The sequence below is a fragment of the Chaetodon auriga genome, chromosome 8 (assembly GCF_051107435.1).
Source record: "Chaetodon auriga isolate fChaAug3 chromosome 8, fChaAug3.hap1, whole genome shotgun sequence".
Taxonomy (NCBI): Eukaryota; Metazoa; Chordata; class Actinopteri; order Chaetodontiformes; family Chaetodontidae; genus Chaetodon; species Chaetodon auriga.
The window spans coordinates 12,810,220-12,828,505 of record NC_135081.1 but is presented as its reverse complement, the minus strand read 5'-3'; the positions used below and the strand labels follow the sequence as shown (position 1 = coordinate 12,828,505).

At 43.3% G+C, this 18,286-nt stretch overlaps 2 protein-coding genes across 8 annotated transcripts in view; both read left to right on the top strand.

Moving 5' to 3' along the window:
• LOC143324633 (protein MTSS 1-like) overlaps window positions 1–4,299 on the top strand; it is a 52,259-nt gene extending 47,960 nt beyond the window's left edge. For all 7 annotated transcript variants that reach the window (XM_076737312.1, XM_076737316.1, XM_076737310.1 and 4 more), the window contains 2 exons: window positions 105–362; window positions 579–4,299. In XM_076737312.1, coding sequence (XP_076593427.1) covers window positions 105–362; window positions 579–1,117 — 797 coding nt within the window. In that variant the 3' untranslated portion in view covers window positions 1,118–4,299. The remainder of the gene's footprint in view (window positions 1–104; window positions 363–578) is intronic.
• A 956-nt stretch (window positions 4,300–5,255) lies between these two features.
• Window positions 5,256–18,286, top strand: part of LOC143324641 (transmembrane protein 65-like) — a 37,774-nt gene continuing 24,743 nt past the window's right edge. The window contains exons 1-2 of the mRNA XM_076737323.1: window positions 5,256–5,502; window positions 5,837–6,153. Of these exons, the coding sequence (XP_076593438.1) occupies window positions 5,871–6,153 (283 nt within the window). The 5' untranslated portion in view covers window positions 5,256–5,502; window positions 5,837–5,870. The remainder of the gene's footprint in view (window positions 5,503–5,836; window positions 6,154–18,286) is intronic.

Genomic DNA, 18,286 nt, shown 5'->3' with positions numbered 1-18,286 from the left:
TCCAAGTACACTGCCATCCTCTTTCTCTTTCATCCTCTAGCATCATAATATACAATTTCTCCTTGTGTCAGTATGTCGTTAATCTCTCTGTTCGTTCTTTCCAGTATCAGACTACGACTATTTCTCAATGGCTGGAGATCAGGAGCCTGAGCAGCAGCAGTTGGACTTCGACAAGTCCTCCACCATCCCCAGAAACAGTGACATCAGTCAGTCCTACCGACTCATGTTCCAGAGCAAACGGCCAGCCTCCACAGCCGGCCTGCCCAGCACACAGACTCCTTACCCCGGACAGGGGGCCTACCCTGCAGGGCCCTATCCCTCCACACCTATCCACACCGGAGCTTATCCTCCTACCCCTACAGGTACAGGCTGCACTGATAGTGTCACAATTGGATATATACATTTCAGGCCTTCCATTTTTACCTTCTTGATGTTTTTAAAGTTATCATGTTGGTTTGTCAATAACAAAGATTGCTGAATAATATTTGGAAATGTACTTTAATTTTAGTTATTTATTATTAATAGTACAATTCATGTTGTCCATGGCTTAAATGATCATATGAGTTCTATCATTGCAGGCTCAGGTCAGGGCTTTTATCCTGGATCCAGTGCCCATAATGCCTCTGGCTCCTATTCTACAGGCCAGGGTCCAGTTATCGTCACCCCTGGGGTTGCCACAATCCGTCGCACCCCCTCTTCAAAACCTTCTGCCCGCCGTTCGGGCTCAGTTGGAGGCACAGGGCCCATCCCTATTCGTACACCTGTCATCCCAGTGAAAATCCCTACGGTGCCCGATATGTCAGGAGCAATTAATGGGAGCAGGAGTGCAGAGGAGATGGGAGGAGGAGCAGGAGAAGAGAGCCCAGATTCTCCAACATTTGCAGGAGGCGGGGATGCCGGCACACTGCCTATGGTGTCCTGGAGTGGTCAGGCTACAACCAATCCTCCCACTGTACCCCTGCCCAACCAGCAGCACCTTCAGAGTGAGATCAGGCAGGAAGGAGGAGGAGATGAGACAGGAGAAGGAGGAGAAGGCAACATGCTGGTGGCTATTCGCAAGGGGGTCAAGCTGAAGAGAACCCTCACCAACGACCGCTCCGCACCACGCATCGCATGATGGCATGACACAAGAGACGTGAGCTCATAGGAGTGAGGCTTGCCCTTCGTTGCATTTGTAAATGAGGACAAAGGCTTTGTCAACAGAAACGCGATGTACAGAATCAAAAGGCCTCTACAAAAAATCAACTACACCTGTTCGACATGGAGCTTTTCTCATTCTGTAAATTCCCACCAGAAGCCAACAAAAATGATTCCGACGAGAAAATATATAGAAGTTCTGTAAAGGCAGGTTTGTTAACATATTGGTTTGGACCTAAAGTAGATCCCAGGCCCATTTGTGGTAGATCCTTGTATAGGTTGAGTAATTGTACAAGCCTGTACAAGTACCAAAACAAGACCTAATTTCTTGCATAGGCCCTCGAATAAAGATTTGTAGCCGAAGCACTAAAACGTTTTCACAAATCCGAGCCCACAGCTGTGTAATGAAAACCACAAGGTTGTCTTTTTAAGCAGTGCACCACAGTATGTTCATTTCTGTAAGATTTATTTTACAGACATGTATTCAGTATTCTCCCTGAGGCAGAGGGTTGGACGTAGACAATGTGTACGCCTCTTCTCAGTGTAAAAAAACACTGAATTATATGTAAACAGTCATTGTTTAGGGAGTGCATTGTACCGTCGTGGGATGAATAAGCATTCTGACTGCCAAGCGACTTGGCAGAAGGAGCGCAACCACAAATGCAAGTAACTACACAGCATCAAGAGAGCGATATTCAGGTGGAGTAATGGCTCGTGTGGTCGGCTCTCGCTCGCACCATTTGGCATCTCCTGAACTGTATTGACAGCTTACCTGGAGGGACGCCCTGATGGCTGTAGGAAGGTGCTGCGTTGTCAAAGCTGTCTTCCACTCACTGGTCAAATACTTGAATATGTGAGTAGCCCACAGTGCTGACATAGATTGGGATATGACCAGTAAGAAGCAAATGACCTGACTTTGTGTTCGAGTCAGCGCTGCAGGAGACTGCAGTGTGACTAAAGCGTCACATAGTTGATGCCGTGACATTAAGAGACACTACAAGTTACGTCCTGTTTTGTTTAAGTTGTTTTAATATTCACATGACGTGTAAATAGTTTTTGCTCGTCTCTCTTGCTGAGGAGTGTGTCAGCGCTTCTCGCTTTCTGTACCTTTGCTATATTTCCTTCTGCTCTCCCACAGTGCCATAGTCGTTAAGCTTCACATCTTAAAACAGGACTTCATAGAATGGTCATCAAACACCATTACCTTTGGATGTGAATTGGTTTTTCATATTTTTTCCAGTATGAATCTCATCTAATCTGCAATATCTACATGCTGAGCTTTGTAGACCTCCTCAGTGGTTTGTGTTTATATATTAGCCCTTATATATTAGCCCCTTTTTTCTTATAGCATTTATTAGCCATACTGCGTCCTGCTGCGCATTGATTGCTCATACCATCACTAATAAATGTCAGATGTGCCATCTCAACACTACATTAATTCAAATTGATATGTATTATTAAACATTTTCTAGAAGTTATTGAGGGAAAATATTTTTTGGATGTTTTGAACGTTATGATTAGAAGGTGTAATTGGTAATGCCATATTGTTTTTATTGCTCTGTCCAGGTGAACTCCTTGTTGGCTTTGAAACGCATATAGCATACACGCTCATACCCTCATTAATTAGGTTTTTACATCTGTCATCTCCTCTTTTGGTGTTTTCATTTACGCAGTTACATCAAAGTGGCAAGTCTGGTACAATTGCATCAAAATCCATTGTATAATTTAAGAAATACAGCATGTCAGCATAGGTACATATTAAAATATTCTGTTTTATCTGGACAGTAAGATGTTTTGGAGGTATGAGGCTTTTCCTCAGACTGCTGCGTTGTAAGACGATCATCTACAAACAATTAACAACCCTGAGTTACAGTCTGTATTTTAATTTTTTAATTTCAGTTCAAGCACTGTGAGACCATGGCTACTACAAGATGTATGAAACTGTAAATGTTATTTAGCTGTACAAGGTAGTCCAGTAACTCACATTTTTTAATTTATTTTCCGCTTTCTGTCTTCAAATCTTTTCCTCTCTCAACCTATCTCTATTTTTATACGCATATATAAAATGTCACAGTAATAGAGTTGTTTCCTCTGTCCATGCATGTACTATCAAACGGTGTGTTGTTTCATCTGTGAAATGTTCACGACTGCCCTGCTATGATTCATTATGTCCCTCATTTCACAGACACATGCATAAACTGCATTTTGATAATCACAACAAAGTGTGTTCCTCTGACTTCTAAGTCAGAAACATGTTTAGAACAGTTAAAAATAAGTTTTGGTTTTGTAATGGAGAGGTCTGCATCAGTATTATGGGTTCAGATTTGGGGATACATGTTGATTTGCATGATGCGGAGCTGATGGCAACGTGCAAACTTTGAACTGTTCCCTGAGGGTGATTTTGCATTAAAGTGTTTGTACCCCAGTTATTTTAGCTAAAATGTTAATGAACACTTTATTTGATAGGCAGTTTATCAGATTTGAACAAATGGCATGCTGCCCACAATGTCTGCCTCATCCCACCTGAGTTTCCCAAAGACATCTTTGCATGAGAATCCAGTTTGTTTCTGTATTTAATGTCATAGAAAGATACAATGGGCAGGATGGCAGCAGTAAGAAGGCATAGCAGAAACAAAGATATCACCTCTGTCCCTGAATGAAGCCCATGGTGTGAGCAGGAGGATGTACCACAAACCACCTGCACACTGAATACTCCTCTACTGTTAAATCTCAACAAAGCAGAGGTAATATTACTGCTTAGATGATTTGGGAAATCCAGCATTCAGTCCTTGATATTATTGTTGATGTTAATATTTTTTGCTTTTGTTTGGGTTTTTTTGCCGTCCACCTGTCCAAAACGTGTATTATAAACCTGTAATTTCCATATTTAACTTGATAGCACAAATATATATTACATCAGAGTTGCCAAATGTCAGTATATCCTATGAATAAGAAGTTCATAGTCTGTGAGGGTTTGAAAGTACGATTAAACCTGGTCTCTAGTTTAGTTTTTAGCTTATATTCCCTCTCAGGAGAGTTGACCTCTCTGTCTGTCTCTGTACAGTTCAACAGGCTATGACGTAGTTTGTTTCAGGAAGTTAAAAAAAATGTTATTTTTTGTGTAATGACAGCTTTAGCAATATAATAAAAATATACATTTTGCTTTGCCTCACTGACTTCTTGAATGTGCAAGTGTGCAGCAACCTGTGTGTGTAACTGAGCAGCGATGTCCTCAGTCAGAGGCTTTTCTGGATTTGGGCCACCAGGGGTCGCTCTTGTCTGAGCTTCTGTTAACACCCAAACCAAGTTTATAGCTTCTACTTGGCCAATATATCTCTCCACATCCTTAGAGGCCTAATCAATAAAAGTAAAGCCAGAACAATGAATCTGCCACTCTCACACAGAAGCCTAGAAATAAATCAGGAAGTACATGAGCGACGCCTTAAATTAGGAGTGAAACGCGCCTTTTTCTCTTTTCTCTGTCCTCGAGTGCAGTGCTGGCTTCCTCCTCCAAACAAATAACTTCCACATGGTGTCATATTTTCATGGGGTGTGGACTCCAGCCTGGTTGAACAGCTCAAATGCCCCATGCAGAATATCAGAGGGAGGGATGGAAAACACCCGACACACACACACACACACACACACACACACACACACACACACACACACACACCGGAGACTAAGAGCTTGTCTGAAATCCAGCGTACTGTTTGAAAACTGTTTTATCAACTTCAGCTGATATCACTATCATATTTCAAATATGCCTCTTATTGTCAGTAAAGGACAGAGGTACCTTCATATTTTCGGTTTAGCATTAAGTTCACCTGAAATATCTAAACCAACTGGATGAATGATTTAATTATGTAATATGCCCGTTTAATAATCTGAACACAGTAGGTTAACCACGCGCGTGATACCACAAATCACAGAATTGTACAGTTTAATTTCTCACACCATTAACTTAAATATGCAGGCTTTTCTTCCCTTAATGGCTGAGGTAGTCTAACATGAATTCCACCGACTGTCCATTGTGCCTGTGTGCTGAATGTGTGCGTACGTGTGGCGGTGCCGTCAGAGTTACGCACGGAGCAAAGCAGCGCTGCGATTGGCAAATATTTTCGGGGCCGCTGGTGCCCTCCCACCCGCCTCACACCATCCTGTCAGCCAGAGGTTACACCAGCCGCCGTAACGCTCGCAAAAATGTGATTTTGTACAAATCATACTGACAGTTCGGTGTTCGAGGTTGCGCCGTGCGGCTGTCGAGAACGTCGGGCAAGAACAAGCGTGAGCACCGGAACAGCTGCTGTGTCGTCCCGGTTTCTTGTGGAGGTTGTCGGACGGGACAGCGGAGCATCGACTGAGGTGCGTCCGATAAGACAAGTTGCAGTTTGATTTCTGGGCAGCTGTCGCGCATTATTGTACTTTGTGTCTCCTAAGAGACGCGTAACATGGGCTCGAATCAATGTGTTCTTGGATAATGTGTAATTGTTACTGTCAGGCCCGTGTTTTTGGCCCTGAAATAACCCAGGCTGCGTCCAGATGGAGGATGTGAAGGGTGTTCTCAGGCGATCGTTGCAGCGATCAGTACAAATTCTAGCAGGATTCTTAAATAAAGCTTCATGCCATGTGTTTGCATGAGCGCAGGCTCGATGAGGTAACTAGGCCTGTTATAATGTCCTCTGCTGGTCTCTATCAGGTTTCCGGCGCATTGCTCTACCCCCATCCCAGAGATGCTGCCCTGCCTGCGGAGAGTCCTGCGGCCCGCCCTCTCCCTGAGAGCCGGCACTGGGTTGGCCACAGCCGGACTCGGAAACCACCAAACACCCGCCGTAGCATCCCCGCTCTTCATGCTGGTGCAGCGGTGCAACCTGGGCACACACCCGCTGAAGGAGCCCGTGGAGCCCCTCAACTCGCCCCGAGGGGCCAAGGAGTTTATTTATAGCCTTCATCCGTCTGAGCGCACCTGTCTGCTCCGAGAGCTGCACAGGTTCGAGTCCATAGCCATAGCTCAAGGTAAGGTGATGCAGTGTTAGATATGTTTTCATTTTGAGTGGCACACGGCAGGAAAATCCGTGGAAATACATCCAACATTTTAAAGCCACATAAATAATGAATAGACTCTAATATACAGAATCTATATATATAATCTGTTAATAACAGAAAAGTATTATTCAAAAAATACTTGGGTTATTGGAAAAGTCTTCATTGAAATAAGTTCTAATCTATAATCATATATCAGCCTAATTACCATCGACATAAGATAAATGAGTAACAGGCTGTAATGAGACGTATTGACCTGCAGTGTGGTTAAGAGTATAATGTTGGTTATGGAAGTGTAAAAAAAAAGTTGAAAGTTGCAGTTTGATGCGTGTGGTTAAAGGCAATTTTCTCCCAAAATATTGTAACAAAGCTGCCTTGAGAAGAGCAGCTAATTCCCAGAGTGCTGTTCTGCAGCTGACCTGATCTCTGACCTCTGACCTCCCTGTGAGAGAATCCATTGGCCAGGAATCAGTAATAGTATGGTACCAGTAATTCTTACCTCCACTTGTAGCCACATTCGCATCTATTCCATATGCATTACACACACAGTATTTCAACCTGGAGGAGAGTAGTTTGGATATGGTGGCAGATTATTGAATGAATGAATATGTATGAATGAATATTGAACAAGCCTCCTCACGTTTCGTCAGAAAACCTTTTCATCATGCCAACCTCCAAATATATTAGACCAGGGACATAACACTGTGGCGTTCAAGTGTTTTTAACTCACTGGCCTGCAGGATAGTTTACAGTCTAGTGTTCATGTTAAGGGGCAAACATGTTTGCGCTTGTAGGTGGAGGCACTGGATGGGTTTCATGAAAGACGGAGATTTGAGAGTACACAAGACGGAGGAGGCGACAGTGGACGTCCCACACATGGAGAGGAAAAGAACGAAGTGGGTCAATCGATACCGAGACAGAAGCGAATAGAGGGAAGGGGATGAGGAGAGACATGAGTGATGATGAAAAGGCTCCACGGTGCATGAGGTTGTCTCTGGGAGTATGCTGCTATGAGCTCCTGTCACACTCTATCTTTCTCTCTAGCGATGAAGCGCAGAGACTGCACTTAAAAATAGATTCTCATAATTTGGTTTCATCCCGGGCCACATTGTCAGATTATTGGATTTGGACGAACAATACGAGTGAAAAATGAGAATATGGTGGAAACTTAATCAATGCTCCTTCCGCTTTGTCAGTGAAAATATTGATAAAGACATCAGGTCCATCACGCTCAGCAGTAGAATTGTGGATAAAAGACTTAAGCACTGGCCCAGCGGGGGTGTTGGGGAAGTAAGTGTAGTTTACTCTAGTGTCTCATGATGGACAAATGATTCTCATCTTGCAGGACAGCCTTCAGGGCAGCTTCACATATCTGAGGATTTCAAAGTCAGAAAAAATGCCCCAAGTCTTTCAGTTTGGCACCAACATTTTGGAGCACATGCCTTTATTTTTATGCGTACTCCCTCCTGTGAGGTCACTAACCTAACACACAGCTGGACTCACAGCGCGCCGTACACCAGCCTCCTTTAAACCACACGCAAACAGACCGCTGGCATCATTTTGCTATGAATCAGTGTCATGTCTGCTGTTTCTTCTCAGCATGCAGTATACGAGGCTCTGAATGACAAGTAGCAGCGACATGTGCAAATCACAGCCCAGGCTGTCACTGTTAATATGAGCAAGCCTCTGGCATTGTGGATTGGTGAGTTTATTCTCTAAAAGAGAAATTCTAAAAGGGTTTTCAGGGTTTTTTTTTTTTGGAGGAAAAACGTGAGAAATTTCACATTATTTTTCCTGTTTTCTGCCATCATAATTCAATCTCCACAGCATACTATACAATCCCGCATGGAAAACATAAATATAACTGTGGGAGGGAAGCATGTTGCTGTTGGCTGCAGTATGTGGGATGGTATTGATTCTTTATTGTATTGTTCGGCCGTAGCGGTCGCCTCTCTCCATGTACGCTGAAACAGTCCTGTTGGGTTTCTGCGTAGCATGTTTGGTGGTTACAGCAGTCGCCTCTGCAGTGATAACAATGCTGCGCAGTGTGGTGGAGCAGTGGCTGGCACTGTCGCCTCACTCTGGGTTTGAGCCTGGCCGGCCGGGGACTTTCTGTGTGGAGTTTTCACGTCCACAGTCCAAAGACATGCAGGTTAACTGGCTCCTCAGTTGCCCGTAGGAGTGAATGTGAATGTGTTAGCCCTGTGATGATCTGGCATGCTGTCCAGTGTGTGCTCTGTCTCACCCAGTGTTAGCCGGGATCAGCTCCAGGACCCTGGAACCTTCCAGCGGATAATAGATAATGGATGGCTGGATAATAATGCTGAAAGTGGTGATTACAGAGATAGCAGTGAAGCCAAAGTGGTGATGAGTTGAACAGAGCAGATACTTTGCTAGAATGTGGTTTTTTTTTATTGATAAGACCATCACATGTTTAGTGTTCACACCTGTAGTGATAGCTACTGCTCAGTAAAATTAAACCCTGCTCAATTCCTGCACGGTTCTTCCAGGAACTAAATTGCTTTCCCACAGTGCGCGGAGGAAATTAACTTGTTTTTCTAAAAAACAACTCAGTTTGTCTATTGATTTGAAATACCTCTGCCTTCCTCATTCCCGCTCTCTACCCCGACTCTGGGGAACCGGCTGCTGACCCGTCATTACGAGGCATTTCAATGAGATCCTCCATGCCCAGTGATCCTAATAGTACATCATTATTTTCCTGTCGGATGTGGTTGATTGTATCCTGACCACACGCTGCGAGCCTTCCCCTGTGTGCCACAAACACTCTGCAAGATCAGCATTGAGCAAACAGCCCCAAATCCCTCATGAGCCTCATGGTGGAGGTTTTTACATCACGAGAAGTAGCACATCATTTTGGGCCGATGAAATACGTTCAAGTTGCACTTAGTGACTGGAAAACTGTAATTTACCACTCAAATCTTTCAGGAAAGAATGATTGGATGATACTGAATATCAGACAATATCATGCTTTATTAAAAAGTGGATTGTGTGGCATGAAAGTGGAGAGATGTGATGACATTTTGAGCCAGACTCAGAGCTTCCCTCCCCTCCTGTGAAACCACCACAAATTCTTAACCAAATATAGGAGAATACTGTGAGCTTGTGTACTGAGGTGACTGTAGGCAGAGGGCAGCTGCTTTCCTCTGCTCTCACTTATGGGGCCTGTCTGACTGGAGCTTGCTGACATCCTCACCTTCACACCATAATAACCCTCAGGGATTGTCTTACCTACTGTATATGCAGGCTGCAAATCAGCTGAATCAGGGATTGCTGGACTCATCGACTCACTCTTTCACTGACTTGCTGGCTGTGAGATTGATTTTTTTTTTTTATGACAGGCTTATCAACATCCATCATCATTGTAAGTAGAGGCTGCAGGACCCCTGATGTTTCCATGCAGGATCACTGAATGACTAATGTTACTGCAAGTTACTGAGAAGTAATTAGTTACTCGGGAAAGTAACTTTGTGTTACTTTTAAATGTCTGCTTCAGATACTGTAGCTATGTTATTGTAGTAGTCTGTGGCAGTGTGGGACAAGATAGCTGTCAAATTGTATCTGTTATTAGTACTCCAAACCACCAGAGGGCAGCAATGGCTCGTGTTCCCACCTGTACGTTACATTTGGACGGTCTTGGTTAGGAAGTAGGATTTTGGTAGAAGACCCACAGGATGCAGGATGTACACGTTAACTGAGCTTTTGCTGCAGTTGTTAATAAATAATTAAATTTGATGACCCCAAGCGTCCTCTGCTGTTGTCCGCTATTTTCACAAAAGTAACGAGCCCATTTAAATTTCAGACATCGTAATTCAATTTAATTTGAAAAAGTAATTAGATAAATGTCGAGTTACTGCCACGTGTAGAAGAATCCAACACTGCAGGTGCAACGAGGCAGTAAAAATGTTAACAATCTTGCTTTTAAAGCTCAATCATTAATCGACTTTTTGGCCAGTTGGGGGCAGCGTAACAAGCTGCAAGCACAACACTGACATATTGTCGCCTTCTAAAGTTTGTATTGCGATCGTTTTTGCAAACAGTTGCTTATTTAAACATCCTGCACACACAGAGCTCCTGAGTGAAATATGCGGCTGTTCAGCTGCTGAATGGTCCACCGTATTCACCTGCTAGTTGCTAACTTTGTCTGTTTATCAGCTGGAAACAGCTGCCTGCTGCAGCTGGAAACACGTCAGTAAAACAGTGACGTGATGTAGTTTTTGTGAAATGTTCTTTTATGACAGCGTAGAAGAATAAAACTCAGCTGGGAATTAAAAGCTCAGCTGAAAACCTCTTTTGTGTTGTGACCTGCAGCACAATTAAAGTGTGAATCTTGATGACTTCCCATTGTGATGTTTGAGATCTCCGTAATGATGCTGCCACAGACCAGAGATAAAAGCTTCAGTTTAGTGATTATTACACCGTCCTTTCATGGCATGTAAGAAATCGCTGGCTGGGGCGAAAGATAAATATTTGAAATAACTATCTGACTAATACTGGGACGGCAAAGATCATATCAAACAAAGACATGATTAATTATTAAGCGAGGAGAAATGAGAGAATGCTCTAGTGATTGCTTAAATCTGATTGTGATGATAGAGTAAGAATAGAGAGGATGGAAATAAAGGTGCCACACTGTAGTAAAAATAAGGATATTCAGATTCATCCAATAAAACCCATTTTCACCAAATTTTCACCGATGCATGACCTGTTCAGAGCCGCTGAAGGAAAAGCAGAGCAGAATAAATATGATGTTTAACACTGTGCAGCCCATAAGCAGTGCAGAGGGCAGATACTCACCATTTTTACCTTAAAGCAACTGTGGTTACAGTTGAAAACTTCCTTATATGAAGTTTATTTGGAAAGCTTATCACCAGGAGTAAACGCTGACCCACACACTTCCTCTGTGGAAACAGGAGAAGCTGCTCCTCACACGAATCACACAGGGAACACGCATTTGCATATAAAGGCACCTTGTTCACAAAAAATTCAGGACTTCATTCTGAAGTTCTTCAAAAGAAGCTCTGAGAGAGGAAGCAGCGATTTGGAGGAGGAGGAGAGATGCAGCAGATAGATGAATGAATAAGCAACCAGGGATGCTTCTGTTCCACCTGGACCTCAGCGACCATCGGCGTTCAGTTACCGAGTGACTCAGCGACATCCGCTGTACTAACATTGTTTTCCCGCAGGCCTGCTGCCGAGATCGAAAACATTTCTCTTCATGGCTCAGAGGATGGAGAAGCGCTGTAGAGGGAAGGTTAATTGGGGATGCAAAAGAGGAGAGAAAGCCGGGAGAGGAAGGGATTCGTCCTTGTGACTTCTCTTTGGTTTTTTTTTTAGTTTTTTCAACCTCAGTGAGGCTGCAGTACAAAACAGCTCACACTTCCTCTTCCTTTCATCAACCTGCCTTCCATTAGTCTGGAAGTTAAAAATTCATCTTCATCATTGAACCATAATGAATCCTGGATCAGAGCTTTCATTTTCTTTCCTGTGGTTCGTCGACGTCGCAGGGAGGCCTGATATTTCTGTGCTCGGTGTATTGCCCTCGTAGCGCCTGGTGATATTTGATTCCTCCGCGTTGAAAGGGAAAGCCATATCCTCTCACCGCCGCTCAGATTATAGCCTTCTTGCCTGAAATATGGAACAAAGGAGAGCACCTTCTCACGTCTCCATTCTGCAGTATTATCATGCTAATTCACACACACAGCTGCATTATGCTGGCCCATGGTGACATTTAACCTGCTGTGACCTACGCACAAATACAATTGACTCCCTTCAGACTGGTTAAAAAAAAAACATAGAGGCATCAGCACATTTGCAAGTCAGTGTCACGATGCTGCCGTCATCCTGATATCTGCCTCCCTGAAAAGCAGCAGTGATTCTAGCTGTTCATGTCAGGCCGTCAGTTCAGGCGCTGTCCAGTGGACGCCATCGCGGTGACATTTGTTTGGTAATTTGTGTCCAGAAAACGCACTGTTCATCACAGACTGTAATAACACGCTGAGTGTTTCTACTCAGTGCAGTTGGCTGCAGCCTTTAATAACTAATCAGTCTCATTGTGCCGTGAAGTGCTTCTTCATTGGAAATCTTCTGAAACTGCAGTGGCTGCTCCTGTTGTGTAGGTGTAGCATCTTGTTACACCTACACAAGCTTTCCAATTTAGCACGGCACACATGGATAGATAGATACTTTATTCATCCCAAAGGGAAATTCACAAATTCCAGCATATTCCGCAAATTTAAAGTAAAAGGCATGAAATAAATAATCCCAAAGCACAGCAAGCAAAGAATTAAAGTTAAAAGTGAAAATGTCCAGTCCTCAGGTTTCGGTCTCTTTGGGACTGGGATGATGCAGGATGTTTCGAAACAATTCAAAAGTCTTTGGTGTCAGGCAGCGGTAGTCAGACGCAGGCTTCCAGTTCGTAGACAGTCCCAAGAACTCCACTTCAGCATAGTGGGACATCCAAAGCTCGCCTGCCATGTCAGTTATGATTGGACAACTGCTGTTCAGATGTTACCCTCAAAAATCGTGACCCTCAAAAATGAGCTTCACCCTGAAATTGAGAACCGCTGTATTTCAACACATTGCTCACAAAAGTTGTTTTCAGCCCTTGTAAAGCCCCTTTCACACTGAATACAAAACCCACCAACATTTGGCTTTTGTCGTCAGTGGGAAAGAGTACAATCAGCATTCACTCGCGGGTCAGATGACTCTGCAGTAGTCACGGGTATTCGCCTGTTTGGAGCAGGTGTACCTGTTTTTAAAAGACCTGCATATACATATATGCTCATTTGGGTGTGAAAGTGGTATCAGAGAAACATCAAGGCCAAACGTAATGGGGAAAAAAAATACATTATATATGGAGCCCGATATGTGCGATCGTCTTCCGAGTGGCAATCTGGCACCAATTAAAATGTTATGATTCAGAAGACGTGAAAGTGAGGAGGAAAGTCACTGCATATGGCTCCTCTTTCCTGTGAAACCTAGACAGATGGATCAAGGCAAGAATCAAATTACACAGGCACCACATAAGCCCGTTTAATGATATTATGCGCAGCAGGATGTGTTTGATATTCAAGGTGGTGTTTGTTTTTGTGAGCCTGTCCATTCGTTCAGGAGGTCACGGAGACAGCGATGGATCATTTTCTGCTTTTTTTTTTTTTCTTTCATGGGACAATATGACCTCCAGAGACAACACACATCCTCGCTGTGTGTCACCTCCAAACTGTTTCCTCCTTCATTTCTTTTGCTCTGTCATCTCCTCACTCACTGCCTTTTCCCTCTCATCGTTCCCGCTCTCCGTCTGTCCCTCCCTTTCACACTCCTGAGATGTACTACAACACACTGCACATCATACCTGCTTGTTTTCTCCTTGGTGTGTAACCTCTCAGAGGCTGACCTTGCTGCACAGTCATGGCAGCTGATTTCACTGCAGCACCACAAGTCAGCACTTCATGAGGATATTAAGGTTAATGAAGCTCTCTGGGCCTGTTTTACTTCTTGGTTTCACTTATTGTTTAACACCTACTTACTAAGTTGCTTTCCTTACTGCCAAATTGACTTATTTTTGTTGGAATTGGGCAGCAGACAGTTTCTTATTTACGCATCCAGCAGTTACAGAGCGACATTACCATTTATTTGGAGTCGTGTTTGTGACCGCTCGACAAATGAATTCAAATACTCTCTCCCCTTTTGAATGAAATGCTTCACTGTGTTCACAAGCCAGCTACGAACGTAGTGTGTTGGCTGTTTAATGCTGTTGTGTGTTTTAGAGCTTTTTCACAAAAAACTCCCCAAAAAACAGCTGCCTGCTGTGTCTGGAAACAACGCTGATAAGAGAGCAATGAGGGTGAACTACACAGTGAAGTTGTGGGCCATAAAATCAACGCAGTGAAAATTGAATGAAGCTAAAATGCTCTTTAGAGCTGAGAACAGTAGAGTCTCATCGCTCCAAACCCCCGCTTTGACATTACACATAGCCGTTTGATCCTTTGTTAATATGAAAATATCGATGGCAGCTTTAAAGTCCTTGCAATGCAAATTTCAGCCACTGGTACTCTGGTTTATGCTGTAGCAGGGAGGTTTCCATTATTCAAAAACAATATGCTCCTGACCACTGTCCAGGCTAAGTCCATGGCTTACACAGCAAAAACAACAACATGCATCTGACCCGCAGTTTGGTAAACAATGGAGACTGTAAATATCTTTCACATGGCACTGACTTTTCTGACAGTTGCAAATGCTGCACAGAAGATGAAGCTAAATCGTTTACAAGTCGCCCTCAACAAGCAGCTTTCTCACAGCTCCTGCCACTCTACCTGCTGCTGTTTGACTGCAGAGAAGGATTCAGTGTAGTTTGTGTTCACTTTTGTACTGTTTAAGCAATTTTCCCTGCTGTGCAGCACGCCAGCGCGGCCAAATATAGCCCTGCAGTAAACAGAAGCAATGAAAGAGGAAGAGATCTGTGCACACCTGCACAGAGGTTCAAATTAGCCAAAAGAAGTGAAAACCCCTGTGCATATGTTTCTCTGGGTAACACTGGCTGAGTGGTTGTTTGATCAAAGTCTGATTGACATCAAGGAAGCCAGGTGTATGCAATTAACTGCAGTTAGCTTGCTTGGAGGAAAGAAAACTAGCTTCAGTATTGTTGACAGGATGAGGAGCCAAAGAAAGAAAAAAATCCACTCTGCACTGCTGTTCCTCACAGTTTTCATCAGCCCTATGGTGCACACTTAAAGTGGGGTATGGGTTACCGTTTGGCAAGTCTGGCAAGTAAGACGTGCTAGAGATTGCTAGACTGACTGACTGATCGATAGATGTCAAGAGGCAGATATCTATTTTGTTTCATAATGAAGAGGTCCAAGCCTTCAGGTGCTCAGGAAAGAACACGGAGAAAATAGGAAGAGGAAAAGAAAGGTGGAGGTGTGGAGGCATTTTCCCGTCAAGTTTGCTGTCTTCTGTTCCAAAATGCAAATGTTACTTTTTGTTCAGTCAATCATCAATCAGTAACCCAAATCCTGATCTCACCAAGAACGGCAAAATGGCTGGAGTTGGTCCTGTGTGAGATACATGCTGTCCTCAGGACTTCCTCTCAGTGTATTGTTACTAATGTGGAGGGAAAATCCTTGTAAACTATTTACTGTATAGTGTGAGTCTGACTAATTTTAGCCCACTGCTCAATTAAAAATATTTCCCTTTTCCTCTTTGCTGAGCTGCTTTGTTCCTTCTGGCTGTAAGAAAGACACGAAACCAGGTTACTTTCTTCTTCCCTTACCGTCTCTTGTGGTTTGCCATTTGTCAGGAGGACATTTTCAAGGATTTGTGGTTGATTTAGCCTGTTTCTGTGTTTTGTTTCAGGCCCTCCATAGCAGCTTTAATTGGCACTGGGGGAATAGACGGGTGTATTTGTTTGTCTGTTTGAACTTTAACTCCATCGTTAGGCTTCAGTTTGTGTGGTGTCATGCTACAGCGCTTTGTGTTTTCCTCTCTCAGGTATATACTGACTGACTTATTCTGCTTTACTGCAAGCTACTCATTATTTTCCCTGACCAACACAGAGTATTTTTAAGTTGTGGCTTGACCTTTAGAAGCCATCCAGTAGACATGTAGAGGGGAGCAGACTTTCCTTCAAGTGAGCCTTTGTGTGCAAATCACAAGCTTAAAGTGGACTCAGTCATTTTTTCCAACCTGCATTGAAATTAGACGTAGAAATTGCTTTCTGTCTAACTCTAATCACCCATTCTGGGACAAATTAGTAGCAATCCCAAATTTTCAAAGCTGCTTCAGAAGTTTTTTTTTTTTCCTCTCTCTCTGCAGAACTTTTCCCATTCCGTGTTGTGAGACTGTCCTGTCCATTGTGGCCCACATTCTGCGTGCTGTGTAATTTCCTCTTCTCTCCCTCATAAATCACACAAGAATAGCAAGGTGCTGTGCACTTGATGAATGGCTCTAGCCTTCTATTGTTCCTGTTCTGCTGAACTCTATTGATCTCACACACGCACAGGCTCGGCCTCACACGCACCAACATATGCAGACACAAATGCAGATGATATGGCTGTAGGTTCAAATAGATGAACGCATGCTTGCAGATTCACGAACACCGTGTCTCCTGACACAAGAGGCGCTCTCATAATGAGAAAACACTCTGTGTGTGAGGAGGTGTGAAACTCAAAAATCAATACAGTCCTGAGGGGGAAAACAAGGGTGTTTCTTAGTTTACATTTGCTAGAAAAAGCCCAGGGCACACACACAGACAGAGGGAGTCAAACACACACACACACACACACACACACACACACATACCGCACTGCACTGTTGCACAGTCCCATGATGGAAAATGCCCCCGCATACCTTCTAACACTAACACCTGAATTTGCAGAAAAGCGTATTGCCTCTATTTATTACTGACTGACAGACATTTATTCATCATAACTGAGTTTCACTGAGAGAGAACTTGGCTTTTGGGCTCCTTCACAGACTTCTCTCCAGTTTCCAAAACTCTGTTCACACTTCAATTTCATGCTGTACCGGCACCAAGAGACACAGTGTGGAACAAGCCATTTGTCACGGCAAAACAAAGACAAGAAAGTGTGACTTTTATCTCGCCTCTGAGCAATCCCAGCTAAAAAGAACCTGAGTGTTAATGTTTGTCTCCTCAAATGTAGACAATTTCAGAGCAGCAAGCAGCTGAGGCGGGAATAGAACAAAGCGAAAGTAAAAATCTCAGAATAAAACCCAACCAAGCAGCACACAAATATGTGAAGAGAGCATCAATGTGAGCCTCTTAAAGTAAGTGCTATCTGGCTGAGTGAACATAGTTTTACCAATAGGACTGAAACATTCAGACTGCCAGATAAAGCACATTATACTTTAGCTAAATGAGCTTTTAGCCATGCATTGCTCTTGGAATGGAAATGTTGGACTGTCGACCACCCTGGCACCGATTGATATATCTCAACAACTTTGGGATGGTTAGCCTGTCCCCTCCGGATAAATTTTAATTGGATCACTTGGTTTTTCATCTAGTGTCATAATCAGGTCAGATTTTAATTGTCCAGTGTTTTGGTTCGTGTTCTCATATCTGCAAAAGTAAAAACAATCCCATCAGTGTTTAGTGCTCAGTAGCAAAGGTTGGCATGCTAACACGCTAAACTAAGTATGTGAACATCTGTATTACATCAGCATGTTAGCAGGTCACTGCGAGCATGTTAGCATGTTTAGCTCAAAGCAGTTCAGCCTCACTGAGCTGTTTGTCTGTTAACACTCTTTATCAAATGCCAGCTGCGTGCTGTGCAGGCGATGCTGCAGCTGGAGGATACAAAGTCAAAGAACGCTTGAAAAGAATGAAACATGGCTGCTTTGGTATTCAATCATGCTCGTGCTTATCGCAGCCTATTAAATGTTTTCACCACTCCTGTCTGTTGGAATCGAATTCTCTCACGACAGCAGCTCTGGGTGATTTAAGGCACCACGCAGGCAATACTTTCTACTAGAGGAGTTCTGGGGGGAAATTGTCAGCCATGTCGGCTATCGCAGTTCTAACAAATTGCTGGATGAAGCCCCGTGAATAGAGGGAGAGAAAACTCTTATGTTTCTCGTTAATGGTTTTTTCACATGACGAGTGATGAGACGGTGACTCAGCTGCGTTGTCATCAGGCCTCATTCTCTTTAAGTGATGGGAAAATATAGCAGGAATGGGCTTTTGATTTGGGCCACAGTGATGCATTGCATAATTTCTATCACATCAGAATGAAACACATTAGAACAATTGATTCCATCAGTTACAGGCCTGTGTCGTAGCGTTGTCGTACAGGCCTGTGCTGATCATTTCAAAACAAATGATCAGCACTTTAATACATTTTTAACCACTTAGTATCTTCTCGGGTCTAAGAAAACAGAAAAACACTTTGTTGTGTATATGCAGTTAATAGAACCTCAACTTCCTCTTTAATCCACTTAAATCAACATTTAAACTGATGTTTAACATTTTGTAACGGCGCTAAATTACAGATTATTTACCCTGGAAGAAATTATCTGCTGTCGTCTAATAAGTGAACTCAAGCTTGGACCAGTGTTAAAATACAACCCTGAA